The sequence below is a fragment of the Marmota marmota genome, unplaced genomic scaffold, assembly GCF_001458135.2.
Source record: "Marmota marmota marmota unplaced genomic scaffold, marMar, whole genome shotgun sequence".
Taxonomy (NCBI): domain Eukaryota; kingdom Metazoa; phylum Chordata; class Mammalia; order Rodentia; family Sciuridae; genus Marmota; species Marmota marmota.
This window is the reverse complement of record NW_025999900.1, coordinates 27,940,697-27,962,169: the sequence shown is the minus strand read 5'-3', so window position 1 is coordinate 27,962,169 and position 21,473 is coordinate 27,940,697. Positions and strand designations below refer to the sequence as shown.

Below are 21,473 nucleotides of genomic sequence, written 5' to 3'. Positions count from 1 at the left end.
TGAATGGAGTGGTTGTCCTCATTTCCATTTCAGAGGATTTGTCGCTGATATACAGGAATGCCTTTGATTTATGCGTGTTGATTTTATATCCTGCCACTTTGCTGAATTCATTTATTAGCTCTAATAGTTTCTTTGTAGACCCTTTTGGGTCTGCTATGTACCTCTTAGTTTTTAATTCTTTTTACTTAGTTACAAAATTTTATTGTCTAACTTACTCTCTTCTTTCCTCTGCTTTCCATCCAAAGACAACAGTACCTTTTCACATTAAGAATCATTTTCATTCAAACCCTTGCTTTAAGGGTGAAAACTCAGCTCCCCTTAATGAGTTCCATTCTAGCCATCCTTATTTTCTTTTTTTAATATTTTTTTAGTTATTGATGGGCCTTTATTTAATTATTTTTTTATATTTGGCACTGAGATTCAAACCCAGTACTTCACACATGCTAGGCAAGTCCTCTACTACTGAGCTGTAACTCCAATCCCCCTTATTTTATTTTAATAGATATACTGAAATATAATTTGCATACTATTCAATTTGTCCATTTAAAATGTATAATTGGGTTTTTGTATTTACATAGTCCTACAGCTCATTACCACAGTTTAAGGAAATTTCATCATCCAACAAACATCATGCACATTAGCATTTTCCCCTAAATATTCCCCTCCACCTATTCCAGGCCTTGAGTAACCACTAATCTATTTTGTGTCTTTATGCATTGGCCTGTTCTAGACATTTTAGATAAATAGAATTTTCCAAAATGTGGTCTTTGTGGCTATTTTTTTTTAAACTAGCATATTGTTTTAAGATCCATATGATATGGTATATATCAGCACTTTTACTTTTCATTATGCAATATCTTCCATTTTATGGATATACTGTATTTTCTTTATCTGTTTGTCAGTTGATGGACAAACACCATTTGTTGAAAAAACTATTTCCCTCCAGTGAATTGTCTTGGTACCTTTATTGTGTGTCATTTGATCATAAATATGAGGGCTGATTTTTGGACTCTCATTTCTATTCCATTCCATTGGTCTATATGTTTATCCTTATGCTAGTCCTTTACAATATTGATTCTGTAGCTTGCAGTTAGCTTGAAAACCAGTCTTAAAAAAGAATCAATTGGGTTTTGAGTTTGATCCCCAAAACCACAAACAAACAAAAACATGTGAATATGGTTTACTTGCTATGATAGGCCTTCCTGAGCCTTGAGTAGACATTCTTTGGTAGTAGCAATGGTAAAGGCTAATTATTTTTCAAGGTTGTTTGTTTAACTTTGCTTTCATGTAAAAGGATTAGGAAGGAATTCTTTCCAAACTTCTTCCTGAGGCAATAGTGGAGTCGAATCCATAATTAATAATATTGAGTACACCAAAACCTGCAAAAGGCAAAACTCATTCAGAAGTTATATCTTCAGTCAAACTCCTAAGGCCAGCATTGAATTCTGGCAAACATCTTCACGGGCCAATCAACTAGCCAGTCTTTGTTGCCTTGGAGTGGTAGTTCTCAAAGTCTGGTTCCTGGTGCCGCAGCAAGTACTGGAAACGATTAGAAATACAAATCCTGAGCCCACTTCAGACCACTGAATCAGAAACTCTGGGTGGAGGCCCCCTCATTCTGATGCATGTTCAAGTTTTTGAACCATTACTTTAGTTCCTGAAGTTTGCTGTCAGCGATTTCCTAATTCAGGGAGTGAAGCTGAGAAGATAGTGGCCAGCAGTGAGACAGGACATCTGTCCAGGAAGGGATTGGTGCCCTCCAAAGCTGAAGAGGTCAAGAGGTCAGGCCATTCCCAAGACAGGCCCTTAGGGAACAGACAGCATTGGGACTAGCTTTAAAAATATCTCTCTGTTGATTGCTTGGAGACAGTACCACAGACCAGCACTGTCCATAAAACCTTCTGCAATATCACAAATGTTCTATATCCATGCAACCTAGTATGGTAGGCACTAGCCGTGTGTGGCTTTTAACACTTGAAATGTGGTTAGTGTAACTGAGGAATTGAAATTTAAGTGCTAGTTAACTGTAACTAATTTAAATTTAAATCACCACATTAGCACAGTGGTTACCATATTGAACAGTATAGCTCTAGCTCCTACTTATCTCCTGGTGACCACTCTCATGTTAAGCTAGACTTGTTGCTAGTCAGGGTCTGTGATTCTGGGCTGGCAATGATTAGCTATTTTAAGTTAACACACACCAAGAAGATTATAATTTCTGAAAACAACAATGTCTTTAACTTGGGAAAATAAAAAGTGAGTACAAGCACTATCATTGTTTTTTAAAAAAAATATTATTATTATATTCAGTAACTAAAAATAAATAGCACATTGTTGAATTGTAGCTATAATTTTAGGGAGAGAGAGTCAGTGACCACATAAACCACAGAAGTAAAGATTAAAATTTACTTTAGGCTAGGCAATTATGCAGGACTTGGACTGCACTAGGGATGACCTAGTTTAGGATGAAACCATACCAAAAAGAAGAGGAAGAGAGGAGAGTACTAATAGGAAAGAAAACAGGATCTGTCCCACTCATCGAGAGTGCTTTGTCATCTAAGATTTATTTTTAGGTTTGTGCATTTTAAACATGCTTTCTGAGGATATTTTTCATCTTAGAAGAGTTTCCGGATTTTAAATTTAGAGGTCTGTCTCATGCTGTCTCGGCTGAAAGCAGCATCTCTGCATCACATTTTAAGAACCAAAAGCCAAACCAATTAACTTCAAAGAAGGCACTTCCACAGAGGTGAGGGCTATTGCTGTTGAGGAAAATGTAGCAGGGGTTTCAATGCCACATTTGAGAGACCTGAAGTCCTTTCACCCTCTGAGACTTTTTCATTATATAAATATCTATTTTGATTGAAAAAAAATTTAAATACATATAAGTAGAATGAAAGAGGAGGGTGGCTACATGCCATTATACATTTGTCCAGAAACAGACTGTACAACACCAGAGTGAACCCTAATTTGAACTGTGGACTCTGCACAGCACAGCAGTGATGTGTCCAGGTTGGCTCATCAGTTGTAACAAACACACTTCTCTGGTGACAGGGTGACAAAACATTCATGCGTGTGTGAAGGCAGGGTATATATACATTGGATATCTCTGCTACTCTAAAAAAATTAAGCATTTTTTTAAAGTGGGGGAAGGAGTATCAGTAAGCCATCACTTAGTGATAAATGCTGCTAAGTACATTTCCTCTTAGACTTTATATATCTGTCTGTATCTCTAGAACATGCATCTCTACATACATATGTGCAAGTCATATATCATCCCTCAGTATCTGTGGGGCATTTGTTCCAGGACAAATCCTACCCTGATGGATCCTCAAATCCCCAGATGTTCAAGTTCCTTATATTAAATGGCTTGGTGTTTGCATGTAATCTGTGCCTATCCTCTCACATACTTTTAATCATCTCTAGATTACTTATAATACCCTGTACAAATTGATGCTATGTAAATAGTTTTAATCATTTTATTAATGACAGGAGGATAAAAGTTTGTACTTGTTCAGTACAGACACAATTTTTTCACCTTAATAGACACTTACCAGCCTCACTGTGAATATCATATCACATACCATTGTCTGATTGTTTCCTTAGGATAGATGTGTATAAGTAAAATCAATGGATTCAAAGGGTATAGCACATTGCTGAGGTTTCTGATACACATATCAAATTACCTACCATCTGTAAAGGTTGAGTTAGTTGATTATTCCCTTGATTTTTTTTTTTTTTCTTGGTGGTACAGGGGATTGAACCTAAGGGTGTTCTACTACTGAGCTACACCCCCGGGCCTTTTTATTTTATTTTGAGACTGGGTTTTCCTAAGTTGCCAAGGCTGGCCTTGAACTTGTGATCCTCCTACCTCAGCCTCCCAAGTTGCTGGGATTACAGGTGTGTGCCACTGTGCTCAGTTTATGTCCTGTATTTTCTGAAGATGAATTATTCTGCCCTCAAAAATTCTTCTAGCCTGCATTTTTTGTTTGTTTGTTTGTTTTTAGCTGCAGTACCCAAGTCAGGGCTCATGCTCTTGCTTAGGCTTCTGTATACACAGCAGCAGCCTCTCCTGCTGCTGTTAGGCTTGGAGGCAGAGCAGTTGCTGCCTGTGCTCAGAGTGTCCAGTCCCTGTGTGTCCTTCTTACCTGTGCATTCTTTTTCTCTTTTCCAGAGTGAACTAGATGTATCCTTTTTCAATACTGTTTTCCACAGTATTTGGCAAAGCAGAAGTGCCATGGGGCAGGAAAACGGTTCAACAGATTCCAGAATGTCTGTCATCAGCAACTGATAGGACAGCCAGAGGTGCAGGTGTTTCACATAATCCTACCGCAGCCTTTTTTACAGACAATTTTTTTTAAGACTCTTTTTTTTCCCCCAGACAGGGCAATGTTATGGCATTTGTTAATAATAACTATTATATAGTAACTTCTTTTAAGCACATGGAATAGGCTTGTTCAAAATGAATATAACAGCCAGAAGGGGCTTCATCTTTGGAGAGAGAGAATGCGTTTTCAGGGATGCAGGTATAAATCTCTAGAAATCCCCTCATGATCAGAAGAAGGCCTTCAGGGTTGATAAACTAAAGGGTTAAAGAAATTGCCTGGCTTGTATTCCTTTTATAGCAGATAAAGTTCTCCTTTTCTTTCTTTTAAAACAAAAATGCTTAAGGACCCCCAAGAACAAATATTGCTTAGAATACTGTAGGCCTACAGATTTTGGCAGAAACCCACTAGGCTTTGTGTGAGTGCTCTACAGGAATATTGACTTTTTTAAAAAATATTTTTTAGTTGGTTGATGGGCCTTTATTTTATTCATATGTGGTGCTGAGAATTGAACCCAGTGCCTGACACATGCAAGGCAAGCACTCTACCACTCAGCTATAACCCCTACCCAGGAATATTGACTTTTAATTTAATTTTTCTTCAAAAAATCTGTAAAGGGATAAAGAAGTCCTTTGAAAATCCATTAAGCTTGAATCTAAAATAGTAACACTAATTGTGATAAATATCTACTAAAATATATTTAGTACATAACAAATATATATTATAATTAATGTTTATGTGTATACATACATTCATATGTTTGTCTCTATATATAAATTAGACACCTATGCCAAGAACCAGTATTTTTTTTTTTTTTAAAGAGAGAGTGAGAGATAGGTAGAGAGAGAGAGAATTTTAATATTTATTTTTTAGTATTTGGCGGACACTACATCTTTGTTTGTATGTGGTGCTGAGGATCGAACCTGGGCCGCACGCATGCCAGGCGAGCGCGCTACCGCTTGAGCCACATCCCCAGCCCAAGAACCAGTATGTTTACATCAACTTGATATTCTGGGGAATGACCATTTACCTGTTATGATGATAGGAAATACCCTGTTGATAAAATACATTTACAGGCAGAATTTGGAAGCTTCTTTAACTGGGAAAAACTGAGTGCCCTCTGGTGGTAAGTGACCTAAATCTACCATCCCTTTGACCTAGGAGACCCAAGACCAGGAAATATGTCCATATTTTTATTCAGCATATAAACTCTTTTTTAAAAAAAAAAAACAAAACTTTTTTTAGATGTTGATGGACCTTTATTTTATTCATTTATTTATATGCTATGCTGAGTATCGAACCCAGTGCCTCACACATGCTAGGCAAGTGCTCTACCAGTGAGCCACAATCCCAGCCGAGTAACACTGTATCTTAACTAGATTGTTTAAAGCAATTCAAGATAAATATTTTCCTACTTGTACAAAGAAGTTAGGGGAAAAAAGGCTTTAGATTTAAAAATCAGGAAGATGGCTAGGGCTAATAGGCACTTTGTTAGGAGTGCAGAAACTCAATATCCATTAAGTAACTATATGTATTGGACAAGGCACACAACCCCTCATCTCAAAATGAGAGAACTATACAGAAGAGCTTTAGCAGCCCTCTCAGTTGGAATCTCCATGAGTCCAGGTAAATGAGCTAAATAACCTCACACCTACAGCAGGAAGTCTTATAAGTCTAGAAACCCAGAAAATTAAAGTGAATCAGATGTAACAGAGTATATAGTATAGTTGGATTAGTTGTACTGATGTGTCAGACATTAACTGGATTTTTATTGGAAGTAGAAATAGATGTACTTGTCTTTGTATCCTGCTCTTATCTGACACATATCTGTGTAATGACCTCTAGCATTCTAGTTTGAATTTAATTTCCCTACCAAGACACATAATTTGTATCTTTCCCTTTCATTTTACATGGTTTTATTTTTGCCCTCCCTTTCTCTCTGACCAAGTTTTATATTTATTTTATATTACATACACACCTCTCTTCTGTGACATTTATAAAAGGTTGTCACCTTTAGCCTTATGAAAAAAAAAATCCAAAACCCATGACTTTCCTCTGCTTGCTACATAGTTCTTTTGTCCAGGAGAACTTCTGCAGACCAGTCCATAACAGAAATAAAGGGGAACCTTTTAGAGCCTCAACTATAGTTTCCTGTTCCCTCCAGTTAGAGTCACACATTTTGTATCATCTTTCTTTAGCATGTAAGCAGGACATACTGGAGTAGCTAGCATTGTTCAGGTCTGCTCTGCCAGACTTTGGGATTGAAAGATGAAAACAAGTAACTATCATAATTGCAATCAGGAGCTGGTTTTCCCAATATACAGAGCACATAATCTCTGTTTGCTCAGCCTTCAGAAAGACTTCCTTGTCAGCACACCTAGGGCAGCCATGATTTAAGGCTTGGTTTGGTACAGCAAGAGGAGAGGGAAGTGAAAACCTCATGAAAGTCCCAAGGCGCCACTTATTCAGTTTTTTTCTCCAGAAGTTTTCTTCTTTTTTTTTTTTTTTAATTTATTGATTTATTTTCCAGTAGAATGCATTTTGACATATGGTACACAAATGGAGCACAACTTCTCATTCCTCTGGCCGTACATGGTTCAGAGTCACTCCAGTCATGTAGTCAGTCATGCATGCATTTAGGGTAATAATGTCTGTCTCTTTTAACTGTCCTTCCCATCCCCACAGAAGCTTTTCCATCCTGATGCTTTTAAAGGATGGGGAAGTTTCTCAGAGCCCACAAGGTTGGACTTTGAGAAATAAATAGAATACACCATTTGCATTTCTCTCTAGTATAGGCCTGTTCTAATTCTAGTAAAACTAACATTACAGAGCAAGACAGATGGGATTTAAAAAAGAAATGACCCAAACACAAAAAACCAGGACAGAAAATCTGACTTGTTGAAAACCCTCCCATCCCAGTAAGTGAAACCCTCTGGTGCATAGTGTCAGGTGGGGCAGATTGCCCCCTGGGGACCAGGCACAGCAATGACCTAAATCATTCACAACTGTGAACAGGCTCCTGTACTCTTCAAAGTCCCTTCCCTGCACTGGACTGAAATGCTGCCTGAGGACTCAGGAGGCCTCATTTCTATAGGAAAGTTCACCCCATCTCATAGCTTGGTAGACTTTTTCAAGACTTCAAATTTCATGAACTAAGATTGATTTGTTTAAGAACCAACTGATGAGACTCCCCCGTATGCCTGCTCTGGATTCCCAGAAGGCTTGCTTTTCTCCAGGTAATTCAAACTGAAAGGAATGGCCTGCCTTCCCCTCTGCTCCATGGTCAGAGGATGGCACCAGTGACCAGCACTGTCTGCGAGATGTACCAACACCTCCTCAATTTGGTAATCATCTATTGTATACATGAAGGTACAGAAAACCTCAACAGCCTTTTTGGTATTTGCTGCCTTTAAAGAGGCTGAAACACTTGTTTTATTTTGGCTGTAATGGAACACATTTATATGCCTTCTGACCTGGACAACCAGTCTTTTTCTTGGGTCCCATTCTGCTCTGCTTCAGCAGCAACCCCAATCCTCCCTACTCATGGTCCCATGGCACAAGGATGCTGACCTGAATCCTAAAGGCCTTCCCCCTCCACTTTCTGGCTTTTCAGGTGCCAGACATTCCAGAGCCTGCTAGTAGGGCCTATGGAGGCATTTCTCCCAAATCCACCCCAGGACTGGGAGCAAGAATAAAAAAGCAGTACTCAGGCAGGGTAATTGGGATGTCCCATACATGCATGGGAAGAGAAGCACTAGCATCCCTATGCATGCTGTTGTGTCCCCTCTACTACACAAATATAAGCTAGGCCTAGAATCCACAATGTATTCTTTTTTTGGAGGGAGGGGTACTAGGGATTGAACTCAGGGGTGCTTTACCATTGAGCTACATCCCCAGCCCTTTTTATTTTTTGAGACAGATTCTCACTAAGTTACTGAGCTAGCTACCTTTCAAGTTGCTGGAATTACAGGCATGTGCCACTGTACAATGCCACAATGTATTCTTGTCTGAAAACCCTTTTGAATGTTTGTTTTTATTTTATAAATCCCAAAAGGTGATTGATTCTAGAACCCTAAAGCTCCTATGGGTAATATGAAAGCAGCCTGCTTCATCCTCTGTTTATGGCTGCTGCGGGTCAAGGTATAGGGAAGGGTCTCAGTGCTCTATGCCCCATGCCTCAGCCAGCATCTAGCAAGATGTTTCTTGAAGGGGTGGCATGAAGGCAGCAGTGATTGGCACCACCGAGACTTTCAAGTAGGTGCTGATCAGGACTTCCTAAAGTCTTACATACCTTTAGAGGTCCAGAAACCAGAATGAAGCTTCTCTCCATTGGAGATAATCTCAGCCTAATTTAATGAGAAATTGCAAAAGTACTTGTTCAAACTAGGAGCAACAGAAATAAAAGCCAAAAGAACAAAACATTCTTCAAGGAAGCCATCCCATATTGAGAGGACAGCTTCTCACTGAACTGAAATTCTCTACATGTTCTCTTAGAAAGTTAAATTGATAATCAGTTAATGAAGTGACTACAAAAGGATTTCTTTTGACGTATGCTACAGCATATAACTACTTCAAGAATGGGTTGGTATTACCAGAAAGGACAGTCCTCTCCTTCAAAGGTTAGAGTCAGGAGCTGAGTATTTTGGAGTTGAAAGAACACACAATTATGTTAAACCTTGCTTTTTAGAGGAAGAGGTTCTCATGTCCTCAGTCCAGACAGTTACTGTATGGCAGAGTTGCAACTGCCTCTAGGTTTCCAGAGTGCTTGACTCAAGGGTTATAAATTCAGTAAAGTTGTTTTCTGGTGGTGGGGGGGGCGGGGAGCGGGGGATGATCTCCCTGTATTGCTCAGGCTGTCTTGAACTTCTGGGCTCAAGTGATCCTCCCTCCTCAGCCTCCAGAGTGCTGAGGTATCACTATGCCTAGCTAAATTTGATACTTTAAAAAAAAAATTACTAATCATCTGTAGACTGTGGAAATTTAGTCTCTAAGGAAACATTTTAAAATGCCTGTTGCTAGTAGTCTTGGTGTTGTCAAAGCTTTGTGAGTAAGAGAAAAGTTTTAGAGAAGCATGTTTGTCTTTAGTTAGAGGAGTCAAAAAGATGAATAATCTTGCCAGGTATAGTGGCACACGCCTATAATCCCAGCAGTTTGGGACGCTGAAACAGGATAGCTGGGGATGTGGCTCAGTGCTTAAGTGCCCCTGGGTTCAATATCTGATATTAAAAAAAGTAAAAATGAACAATCTTAAAGTATCTGTGAATGTCTTAGGTGCTGGGGTTGTGGCTCAGTGGTATAGAACTTGCCTAGCATGTGTGAGGCACTGGGTTTGAGTCTTAGCACAATAAATAAATAAATATCCATCAATAACTAATAAAATATTTTAAAAAAAAAAAAAGTATGTCTTAGCCAGGCATGGTGGCGCATGCTTGTAATCCTAGCAACTGGGAGGCCGAAGCAGGAGGATTGCAAATTCAAAGCCAACCTCAGCAACTTAGGGAGGCCCTAAGCCACTTAGCAAGACTGTCTCAAAATAAAAAGGGCTGGGGATGGGGCTCAGTGGTTAAGCACCTCAATGTTTATAGCAGCACAATTCACAATAGCTGAACTGTGGAACCAACCTAGATGTCCTTTAGTAGATGAATGGATAAAGAAAATGTGATATATTTTTGTGTGTGTGTATGTGTGTGTGTATATATGGACTATTCCTCAGCATTAAAAGAGAAAACATCATGGCATTTGCAGGTAAATAGATGGAGTTGGAAAATATAATGTTAAGTGAAGTAAGCCAATCCCAAAAAACCAAATGCCAAATGTTTTCTCTGCTATAAGGATGCTGATTCATAATGGGGATGGGGCAGGGAGCATGGGAGGAATAGATGAACTCTAAATAGGGCAAAGGGGAGGGAGGAGAAGGGAGGGAGTGTGGGGGGTAGGAAAGGCAGTGGAATGAGTTTTCTCACTTTTAATTAAAGGATAACTAGACCAACACGGTATTAAAGTACCATGTTGAGAAAAGTGTTTTATGATCCAGAGATCCCAATTCCAAGGTAAGGCCTATAAAGAATTCAATCGCTTTAATTAAAAAGCTGATTTCAAGGGGCTGGGGTTGTGGCTCAGTGGTAGAACGCTTGCTTTGCATGTGTGAAGCACTGGGTTTCACCCTCAGGACCACATATAAATAAATAAAGGTATTGGGTCCATCTAAAACTAAAACAATTTATTTTAAAAAAGGTCATTTAAAGTAGCACTAATCTTACAGGAACTCTATAGATGTTCAGCTCTAATCCACATTACATAGAAATTCAGAAAGGCTCTTAGGTTTCAAGGTTGAGAGAAAGTGTGACATTAATAACTGTGCTCTTTAGGAAGCTGTTTCTAGTTCATGCCAGGTCCTTGAAGCCTATGAAAGAAACGAGTTTCCTTAAGAATCTTTAGAGTTAGTCAAGTTCAATATAGCCTGAAGGTAAGTTTCTCCTTCAATAGTCCTTCTCAGCTCACTACATTGAGACCCACAGTCTAGGCCTTTCTTGCCTCCTCCTATTCCAAATGTCAGAGTTGAAATGTGTTTGTGTATTTATTGCCATGGGGCTTGGCATATAGGGTATTTTTTGGTCCTTGCTCACCTGGCATATGGCCCAAATGCCATTAATGTTGGCTTTACCAGTGTGCACAAGTTGCTCATAAACCAAATCAAGATGTGAACAACAGCTGGATCCTTATTTTAAAGGAGTAACATGATTCCAGGGAGGAAATCAGCTTCCAGGTCTTCTGCTCACATTGGATTTGGTCTGGTTTCCCCCATTCGGTGCCAGCAGCTACATGATTACTAGGGTTTGAACTAGATACACAGGTAGACAGGCAATCACATGCCCACAGTATGATCTCAGAGTAACTCATGTTTCTAGAATGTTGGGAAATTCAGACTTGGCTGAAAGACTTTGTCCTTAGAGTGTGGGGCTGTGAGTGGTTGATATGATTCAGCAGTAAGTAAATTCTGATCCGAATTTCAAAACAATTGGGCATTTGCCCAAGGTGACATCTGAACTGCACATCTTCTTACCAAAAATGGAACAGTCCTCAGAGCAGGTTGATCCCTGAACCAATTCAAACAGATTAAAATTAGATTTCTTTCAAACTCAAAAGAAAATCATTTTGGAAAAGTTGCCATTTTCAAAGGCACTATAATTGCCCTCAGTGAATACAACAGGGGATTCTGTATACCTTTATTTAGGCAGCCGCCTGTGCTTTTCAGTCTCTGCCTCCTTCCCAGCCCTATACTGGGGATTGAACCCAGGGCCTTTGGTATGCTAGACAAGTCCTCTTCCACTGAGCTACATTTCCAGACCTTTTTTGAGACAGGGTCTCACTAAATTACAGTGGCTGGCCTGGAACTTGGATCCTCCTGCCTCAGCTTCCAGAGTAGCTGGGATTATAGGCCCTATGAGCCACTATGTCTGGCTCAACTGCTTTTTAAAAAAACATTTACCTGGCTATCATTCCCACTTTGTCTCAGCTTGTACATTCTGGCTTCTGGATCTGGTGAACAGGTTTGAGTCAAGGGCCTAGCATTCATTCCAGTCCCAGTTTGGCCGTGGGAAAAGCAATCAACTATATAATTGGAAGACATTATTAATAGGTAGATTAGAGTAAACCTTTTTTTTTTTTTTTCCCCTGGGTCACTTAAGGATAGTTCCCATCAACTCTTGAAAAAGTTAATTCTAATAAAGACTATTTATACAAAGCTTAATGAGATATTAACAGAGTCTAATAGAAACCTAAGTCATTCACAGTTTGGTTTGTCCCATTCTTTGTAGATGTACTTCACTAAGCAAATGTCACTTTGAACATCTGGAATTGTTTAAAAAAATAAAAATCAGGTGATAACTGAAGGGTTATGGAAAATAACATTCCTACAATAAGGATTTGTTCTAAGATTCACCATTCAATTATGAACTCCCCTAGTGTATTTAATCACTTCTTTGCTGAAGTATGTCTATTTGAAACAAGCTTTATTTTTTTCTCATAAATAGATGTCTTTAAAGTGGAAACACCACATATTAAAGTGTAAAACTGACTGGGCATGAGGATGCATGCCTATAATCCCAAGGATTCCTTAGGCTGAGGCAGAAGGATAGCAAGTTCAAGTCTAGCCTCTGCAACTTAGCAAGATTTTCAACTTAGTGAGACCCTGTCTCAAGATAAAAAGGGCCAAAAAGGATATAGGCTCAGTAGTAAAGCACCCCTGGGTTCAATCCCTGTACAAAAAACAATAAAATAATTAATTAAAGTATAAAATTCAGGAACATTCAACTATTGCCACTATCTCACTCCAGTTTCCCTTCTCCTTTCATGAAAGAAAAGGTAAGTACTCAAATGAAGGGGATTCTTGAGAGAATAATCTCTTTCTACTTTGCTATAAAGACACTGATTGGGGTAGAGATGGAGAGGGATCTGAGGGAGGGTGTCTACTCCAAAGCCTTAGGCCCTTCCTGAGAAGCCTGAAAAGCAGAGCAGTTAAGTCCAAACTCTGGGCCTAAATTCCAACTCTTGACATATACCACTTGTATGACTTTGGACAATGGCTTTAAGCTGTTTGCTCCTAGATAAAATGAGACTATATTAATATATGAAAAGCACTCAACATAATGCCTGGAACATAACGAATATTTAACAGATCATTGCTATTGTTGTTATTACTGTCCCATGAAGATTTGCTCCTGATGGTGAGGTTATTATCTCTTGGCAAATGTTACTTGCTTTGTTCTCCAGCTCTTAATAGGTTTTCTACCCTTTGGTTAAAAAATGTAGTTGTTACATTTCTATGCCTAATTTAACCTTATTAGCTTAGTTATGTGTTATACCAACTATAATAATTTCAAATACCAATTTATTATTTTTATAATTCTATTTTTTTTTTTTTTTTTTTTTTTGGAGTTGTAGATGGACAAAATCCCTTTATTTTATTTATTTTTATGTGGTGCTGAGGATCGAATCTAGTGCCTCCCATGTGCTAGGCAAGCACTCTGCCACTGAGCTAGAGCCCCAGTTCTGGATACCAATTTTAATTTCAGAAATTATCTACAAAAACCCTCATGCTAAGATTATTTTAGATTGGGGAAATTCCAAGCTAAGCTACAACTTATTATTTATTAAATGTTGACATATAACTCTAAAATTAATTTCCTTAATATGACCCTAGATAATGTTTAATTTGGATAAAGTACACATCATTTTGGACGAGATGGTGTTAAATGGCTGCATTGTGGAAACTAATCGGGCAAGAATTCTTGCCCCTCTACAAATTCTTGATAAGATGTCAGAAAGCTGAAGAGAAGGCTCTGCCAGATAGCATCAATTCATAGGAAATGTGAAGACCATTTGAAAAGAATATGGAAGACTACCTATTACGAAATGGGGTACCCTTCCAAACAATATAAATAGGTATTTCCCACAGTTCCTAAATGGAAAATAAAGCTATTTTAAAATATGTACAAAGAAAAATCTTCTCTTAACTGAGGCAAGTTTTATTTTCAGTAACTGTAAGTATATTTTTTTTTCCCACTTCTTCAAATTTTATTGAGTACCTAAGAAATCCTCTTTGGTCTCTGCTTCCCTTTGCAAATTAAATTCAGGAATAGTAGGATGGTGGTAAGAAGAATGTGTGGCAGTTGTCTATTAGCCAATAAAATTTGTAAGTTGACTTAAACATGTGGCATTTTGATTTAAAACAGTCTTCTAGATGTTCTTGTTTTCCTTAAAAAAAAAAACTTAATAAAAATTACTTTTTAATAAATATTACTATAATACATACCTAAAGAAGATTATAGAATTAAATTTTATTTTCCAGTTCGTAAAAGCCTTTGATTCCATTTCTAGGGCAGTTAGCAATTACAATGCCATCATATGATTAACTCTGTAATGTTACTATCAAATAAAACATTAGAAGAGAACCCTTACAAATATCATTTATACCACATTTTAAAGGGTTTTTCTTACAAATAAGCTTGTTAATGAAATTTGTTTTAGTTCAAAGTTTAAAAATAAAATGCAAGAGAATAGCTCTGCTCAGTTTGGAATAAAATGACTTCTTATTCCTTTAGCTCCTCCTAGGATATCTCAGAAGCAAAATATGAAGTCCTATAGAACAACATCCTATATCTCCAAAAACCTTTTGATGTGCTTTCACCACTGAGGCAACAGTGAAAAATACTGAACTGTCGTTGTTAAAAGTATTTATATATACACTTAGGAGTGGGAGTACAGGTGCAATGGAGGAGGATAGAGAGACAGACATTAAAATATCTTCCTATGTAATGTTTTAAGAGTTCTTTCAACTACAACACTCAGTTCTCCAGAATAGGACATAAATGAACATTCTAGGGACTAACTATGCAACACTTTTGTGTATGTCTGAGGAGGGAATGAGGAGGCTTTTCCAAAAGTCTATGTACATATTTCAGTTTTCATCTACAAAGACCCAGAAAACTAGCCACAGTGGATTCCCAAGGCAAACCTGAGTTGCTGTGGACTCATCAAGAAGGCAGAGGGAAAGCTTATGGAGTGTGGGAACAATAAGCTAGCTGTAGGTGTGTAAAGATACAGTTTTGTATTAAGTTGCCACGGTCTGAGGAAAGCCCGTCTACATCAATGTAAGTGCTTTGGAGGTCTTTCTGAGACACATTAGTTGGGAAACACTGTCCTAGTTGGTAAGCATTTAATCAGCAGCACGTTCAGATAAGTGCGAAACTGGTACACCAGAAGCAGCTAGGGAGTGAACAAAATTAATTTTTGGGTCACACCAAAATAGTAGTGGAATTACATCTTGGCACAGATTTTAGCACCTTAAGAGAATAATAAGCTTAAAAAATATTAGGTAGATATCACAGGGAAAAATATTTAATAACATGGTGTATGTGGAGACCCTAGTAGATGATCCTCACAATACTTGACTCATTGAAAATAAACTGTAATGTGACTATTTTACCTATAGGCTGTGAAATCATCTCACTTCAGTAAGATACTTTCATTTTTCACACATAAAATATTTAGTAAACAGTTCTGATTTTATAAGACTCATCAATTTACCTACAGTAGCAACTTGCTAGACTAGGGCTCAGCAAACTTGTAAAAGGACACACAGTAAACATTTTAGGCTTTGTGAGCCATATGGTCTGTGCTAACTACACCACTCTAATGTTATGTACAAAAGCAAGCATAAGTAGAATATAAATGAATGAATATGTGCTCTAATAAAACCTATGCTGAAATTTAAGTTTCATATAATTTTCATATCATAAAATACTCATTAATTTTCTTCAACCAATTAAAAAATTTAAAAACCCCCTCATGGTTACATGGTTCTCAGGCCATATAAAAATGGGTAGCAGGCATAGTTTACCAACCCCTTTGCCAGGCCAATATTAGTAAAAGTTGACAATTAACAGATATTTTAGATACTTAAATAATGGCAATACTACACACATAAGCTGGATATCAATTCTAACCCTAGTATAAAGGTTTAATCATGTATTCAAGAATTTATTGAATAAACTACCACCACTACTTTTTGGACTGAAACAGGTTATACATTTAAGTATTGCTATTATACTTTTAACTTTTAGACTCACAGGGATCTGTGAAGCTGACATTGAGATGAAATATTTTAAATGTTGCCTCTGATTATACAATCACAATATTCTTATGCAGCAAATAAAAACAATATGGTTGGCCCTTCAAATCCATTGGTTTTATATCTGTGGATTCAACCAACAGTGAGTGACATTATTAGGGGGATAAAAAATACGCCTATAATCTACAGAACATGTAGATTGTTTTTCTTATCAATAACAAATGTTTATATAGCATTTACACTGTATTAGGTTATTATAAGTAATCTACAGATGATTTAAAATATACAAGAGGAAGTGCATGTGATATGCAAGGACTACATCACTTTATGTAATATATTTGAGCATGCTCAGATTGTGATATCCATGAGATGTTCTGTAACCAATCCTCCGAGGATACTGAAAGATGACTACCAAAATCATTAACTATAGAAGGAACTATGTCTTCTAATGTAGAAAGGTAATGTACCTTTTAAAAAGTAAATATGGGGTTATTTCAAACATGCATTTAGTGCCTTAAAACAAAGGCTCTTTGGAAGAATCAGGCCTAGTGACATTTCTTTCACCAATATGCACAGATAATAATAGGAGTGTAGAAAATGGAAATATAGCCCCTTCTCTAAAACCAAGAAATAGCAATATACTGGTTATTTCTTTTTGTACTGACACAACATTTAAAAATCATTGATTTTAGACTTCCACAGGTGAATAGCAGATCTGCTAATTTAAAAAAGTAACACAAATAACTGGCCATTTCTAGTTGAAGAATACCTTAAGACAACAAAACGGTAAGGTCACAAATATGTGAAAATTTCTTCCAATCTTTCAAGTTCAGTAAGTATATTTATTATAGAAAAGTAATTTTTTTTTCATGTAGTAATTTCAGAAAACTGAATTTGAATGATTCAAAATGACAGTATCTAGTTCTTAGGTCTGATGACTGAAGTGAAATAGTCATGACACAATTTTGTACGCTGCAAACATTTTAATGATTATTGTTGAGCATACATTTTGGAAATTTTTTACTTCAAACTGCAACATGTTAAATAAATGTTTATAATATACAAAGAAAATACAACCAAACATAAAACTTGCTTTAAGTGTGCCTTGCACCTAAGACCAGTGTTTTCCCCCCTTAATATATTTTTATTTTTGAGCTGCACATACTCATTTAAGAATTTGATCTTTATAGTATGGCATTTAGGAAATAAAAATATACTCCCACCTCAAAGAAATAAAAAGGTTGTGCATGATTATATGCCAAACAAAAAGAGAGAACACTAGAATACTCTGATAGTGCAGGCATCATTAAAAAGGAAAAGAAAAAGCTTGAGATGCTCATTAACTCTGTGTTTTAAGGAAGCAGGATTTTTGACCAAAAGTAGCTTAAAAGCCAGCAAAACAGATCAGTGATGGCAACTGTAGTGTGTGGGGTATGAAATGACAAACTTTACACAAATACACCGTTAGAAATTTACCAGTGAACACTGAAGATCTGAGAAGCTGCTCTTTGGAACAGTCAAGTAGGACCACCTTATTCCAGTCACAGAAGCCCTTGTAAAGCAACACAGTGTTCTGTGCTATATACTTGCTGGCTGAGTTGTTAAAGGATTGGTTTTATCATTAGCAGCTAACAAACTTATTCCACATGTTCTTAAAGCCTTAATGGTGGCAACAAAGGCAAATGTCATTAGCGTGGAGGATCATACACTTCTCTGCACACAAACACAAGAGGCTTCACTAGTATTTTTAAAGTCTCTGATGTCTCCCATTGCACTTCAAACTCAATTGAGATGAAAGCCTTTCTCCATTGTAGCAGCAAGCAAGCGTTCTCTCATGATCTCCTCTGAAGAATATTCAGGCAACTTAAGATAATGCACACATGTATTGACTGATGGATAGCTTGCATCAGTAGCATCAACCTACAAAAAGAAAGTAAAAATAACAGAAGATCATAGGCTTAAATATTTTTTCTTCCCTTCAATCATAATGTAACTAAATTCCACTTGGATTCCCCACTAGTTAGAGTTTTTGTACCTTGCGCACAACTGTGAGCCTGGGATGCAGATTTGCCAGTCCACCTGGGGGCAAAGTTGAACAACCAGTAGTAAACTGCAGGAATGCTTTCCTCTCATCTGAAGACATGCCACATAAAACCCTCACAAACCTCAGGAAACCAGGGCTAAAAGAACAAAAGTATAGTTTTATTGATTTGCTAGCAGATATAAATGAAAAACACTACCATTACTTTATAAACCAGCAATAACTTACCCCCCCACCACACACACACACACCAAAAATCCACTTGTCCGAAGAATACTACTTGGGAGGCTGAGGTAGGAGAATTACAAGGTCAAGGCCAGCCTTGACAACTTAGCAAGACAGCGTCAGAGGGCTAGGAATAAGGCCCAGTACAAGAGCACCCTTAAGTTCAATCCCCCGTACCACACACACAAAAAAAGGACTTTTGAGTAAGTATTAAATGAGCTGATATAAGCTACTTTTAAAACCTCAAAGACAGTCCCTCAAAGGCTATCTTGTACTTTTAAACCATAAGAAATGAAACACTGATGGAATGTAAGATTAAAATTGTAACAAAGTCAGCAAATCAGATAAGCTCCAGATGTACTTGCATAATAAGGCTAAATTTGTCAAAGGGGGCTTGAAATATTCCATTTTCATTCCAGTAAAATGATCAATTAACCTTGTGATGGATTACATGATGAAATACTACCTATCAATAAACTACCTCTATATGCCGCAACATGAATTTCATAATCATATTGTTAAAAGAAACCAGACCATAAAGAATATAGACTACATAATTTTGTTTATCAAAGTAGAAAAGGAAGCAAAATTAATCAAATTTAGTGACTTAATTACTACAAGAGAATATGGTGGGAAAGAAGAATTGATGTTTCTTCCTGGGTACCAATTTCCCAGGTATACTCATGTTGTGAAAATTCTCTTTTAAGTTGTATATACAATTTGTGTTCTTCTCTGTATACATATATACATATAATGCAGCCTAAGGATTTCCAATTTACCCAAATTTTAAAATAATTAACAAATAAAACACAATGAGAAAAGGAATTTTAATATCATTTATGATTCAATTGTCTTCTAGTATAACTGTCTTCTAGACTTATTAATGGATATGCATCTTGGCATCCTCATTAATTTCTCATTTTTTATGAATATAATTCATTGAGTTATAGTTAATGATTTTTGTTTATAAACAGTTTGGTAGATATTAAAAATTAACACATACCTGTCACGTGTATAGCCCAGCTTAGGTTCAGTGTAATTGATAATATCCTCCGCTGCCCAGGATGGTGACTGATTTCCACAAAGAATCATCTGGACTTCTTCATGGCTGAAGGAACTTAATTTCTCCATTGGAAAAACTTTGTTAAATCCATCTACATTATACATAAGTAAAAACACATACACACAAAAAAACAGCTCAGTTTCTAAAACTCATGATACCAAAATACCAACTATCTTTTCCTCTCTTTTTTCTTTTCTTTTTTGTACTGGGGATTAAATTCAAGGGTAGTTTATCACTGATCTACATCCCTAACCTCTTTTATTATTATTTGTTATTTCGAGACAGGGTCTTGCTTAATTGCTGAGGCTGGCCTCAAACTTGGCAATCCTCCTGCCTCAGCTACCGGCCCCCTCCAGTCCCTGGGATTATAGGTGTCCACGACTGGGCCTGACCAAAATACCAAATTTCAAAACAAATATTCTATTGTCAACTGAATGGGCAGAAGATGGAAACAAATGTTAATTGAAATAAAAATTGCTAGAGACTGGCCGCAGTGGTCAACAGCCAAATTCTTTTAACTACCCATTAAGTGGCCAGAGCTGTGTTCACATTTTCAAAAGTAATTTGGCTTCCATGATTTAAATCATCCTCATTGTGTAATGTAGAAAGTATGGAACCTGATGTCTACTTAGAAATGGAAGAAATAAGCCAGGCATGGTGGTGCATGCCTGTAATCCCAGCAGTTTGGGAGGCTGAGGCAGGAGGATCACAAGTTCAAAGATAGGGTCAGCTGTCTCCAAAAAAAAAAAAAAGGGCTGGGGCTGGGGCTGGGGATGTGGTTCAGTGGGTAAGCACCCTTTGGTTCAATCCCTGGTACCAAAAAGAAGAAATGAAGGCCAAAAGTGGATCTCCATTACTTCAGAGGAGCAAACATGACACCATTCTACACTTTGAAAATGTTCCAGCCTATTCTATAAACTCTGTGGGATCTAATGATCTGGATAAGAAACTAGAGAGGTTTAGCCATCTTGATCTTAATTTCAACTGTCTTAAAGTAAAAGGAAATAGATTATTATCCTTTAAAATTACCTCTAAAGGCTTCCATCTGTTTCTGAATACCTGTATGCATACAAAAGTCAAACATCAAATCCACATATTCTTCTGCATTATCCATTGTTATCATCTGCAAAGGAAAATTTGCCAGTATTATTGTTAATATCTAGAACTATTTTAGGACCACCTAGTACAACTGATCTTGTTAAGAGAATAGAAAAACTATTAAGAATAAAATCTTTACCTCATCTTCACCACTTGGCTTGAGATCCACAGCTGTAAAACCATATATTCTTGAAGAAGGGCAAAACTGGAAATTTAAACTGAAAGAGCAAAAAGGATTAGATGAATTGACATTCATCAACTGCAGGTGATTAATTTTTATAATTGCTGCCCCAACCACAAATGCCCCTACTCTATCAACAAAATCAATACACCAGCTTAGATATGAGGCCTGATTTATTTATTTAGCCATGCTGGGGGTTAAACCCAGGGCCTTTTGCATGCAAGGCAAGCACTAAGCTACTTAATGCAAATCTTATGCACAAAAACCAGTGGGCTAGCTAGGAGAAGTGACTCATGCCTATAATCCCAGCTGCTTGGAAGGTTGAGGCAGGAGCATCTCGAAGTTCAATGCTACCCTCTACAACTTGGTGAGGCCTTAAGCAACTTAGTGAGATACTGTTTTAAAACATAAAATGGACTGGGGATCTCACTCAATGGGTAAATGCCCCTAGGTTCAATTCCCGATACCCCCGCCCCCCCCCCAAAAAAAAGCCACTCACTAGTGGGCCAACTATTCTCACACCTGCCTGGCTTTGCAAAGACTGCATCAAACCATTACCTTTCCATATTTCACATAGACCTTATGGCACAAAATTAATGGACTAAATGTTTTTGAAATTAATTATGGCAGCAACATGTTTATAAGACTATTTCAGAAAGACTATTGCTTCACTAAAGCTTTTCAAACTGTGTTTGTAATAGATAAAAATGTATTTAAAAGAAGCAATCCTCAAATATGCAGTCAAGTATCACTTAATAGTGGGGCTACATTCTGAGAAATGTGTCATTAGACAATTTTTTGTTGTACAAATATAGAATATAAATACACAAGCCTAGATGGTATAGCCTAATATACACCTAGGCTCTAGGGTAGAGCCTCTTGCTTCTAGGCTACAAACATGGACATCATGT

At 37.3% G+C, this 21,473-nt stretch overlaps 2 protein-coding genes across 3 annotated transcripts in view; one reads left to right on the top strand and one right to left on the bottom strand.

Moving 5' to 3' along the window:
* Ap4s1 (adaptor related protein complex 4 subunit sigma 1) overlaps nt 1-14,031 on the top strand; it is a 34,078-nt gene extending 20,047 nt beyond the window's left edge. For both annotated transcript variants that reach the window (XM_015491760.2, XM_048798717.1), the window contains exons 5-6: nt 4,172-4,183; nt 13,525-14,031. In XM_015491760.2, coding sequence (XP_015347246.1) covers nt 4,172-4,183; nt 13,525-13,653 — 141 coding nt within the window. In that variant the 3' untranslated portion in view covers nt 13,654-14,031. The remainder of the gene's footprint in view (nt 1-4,171; nt 4,184-13,524) is intronic.
* Nucleotides 14,032-14,141: 110 nt separating this feature from the next.
* Hectd1 (HECT domain E3 ubiquitin protein ligase 1) overlaps nt 14,142-21,473 on the bottom strand; it is a 94,367-nt gene continuing 87,035 nt past the window's right edge. The window contains exons 37-41 of the mRNA XM_015487577.2: nt 20,521-20,599; nt 20,313-20,406; nt 19,224-19,374; nt 17,990-18,134; nt 14,142-17,874 (exon numbers count right to left, since the gene is read on the bottom strand). Coding sequence (XP_015343063.1) covers nt 17,737-17,874; nt 17,990-18,134; nt 19,224-19,374; nt 20,313-20,406; nt 20,521-20,599 — 607 coding nt within the window. The 3' untranslated portion in view covers nt 14,142-17,736. The remainder of the gene's footprint in view (nt 17,875-17,989; nt 18,135-19,223; nt 19,375-20,312; nt 20,407-20,520; nt 20,600-21,473) is intronic.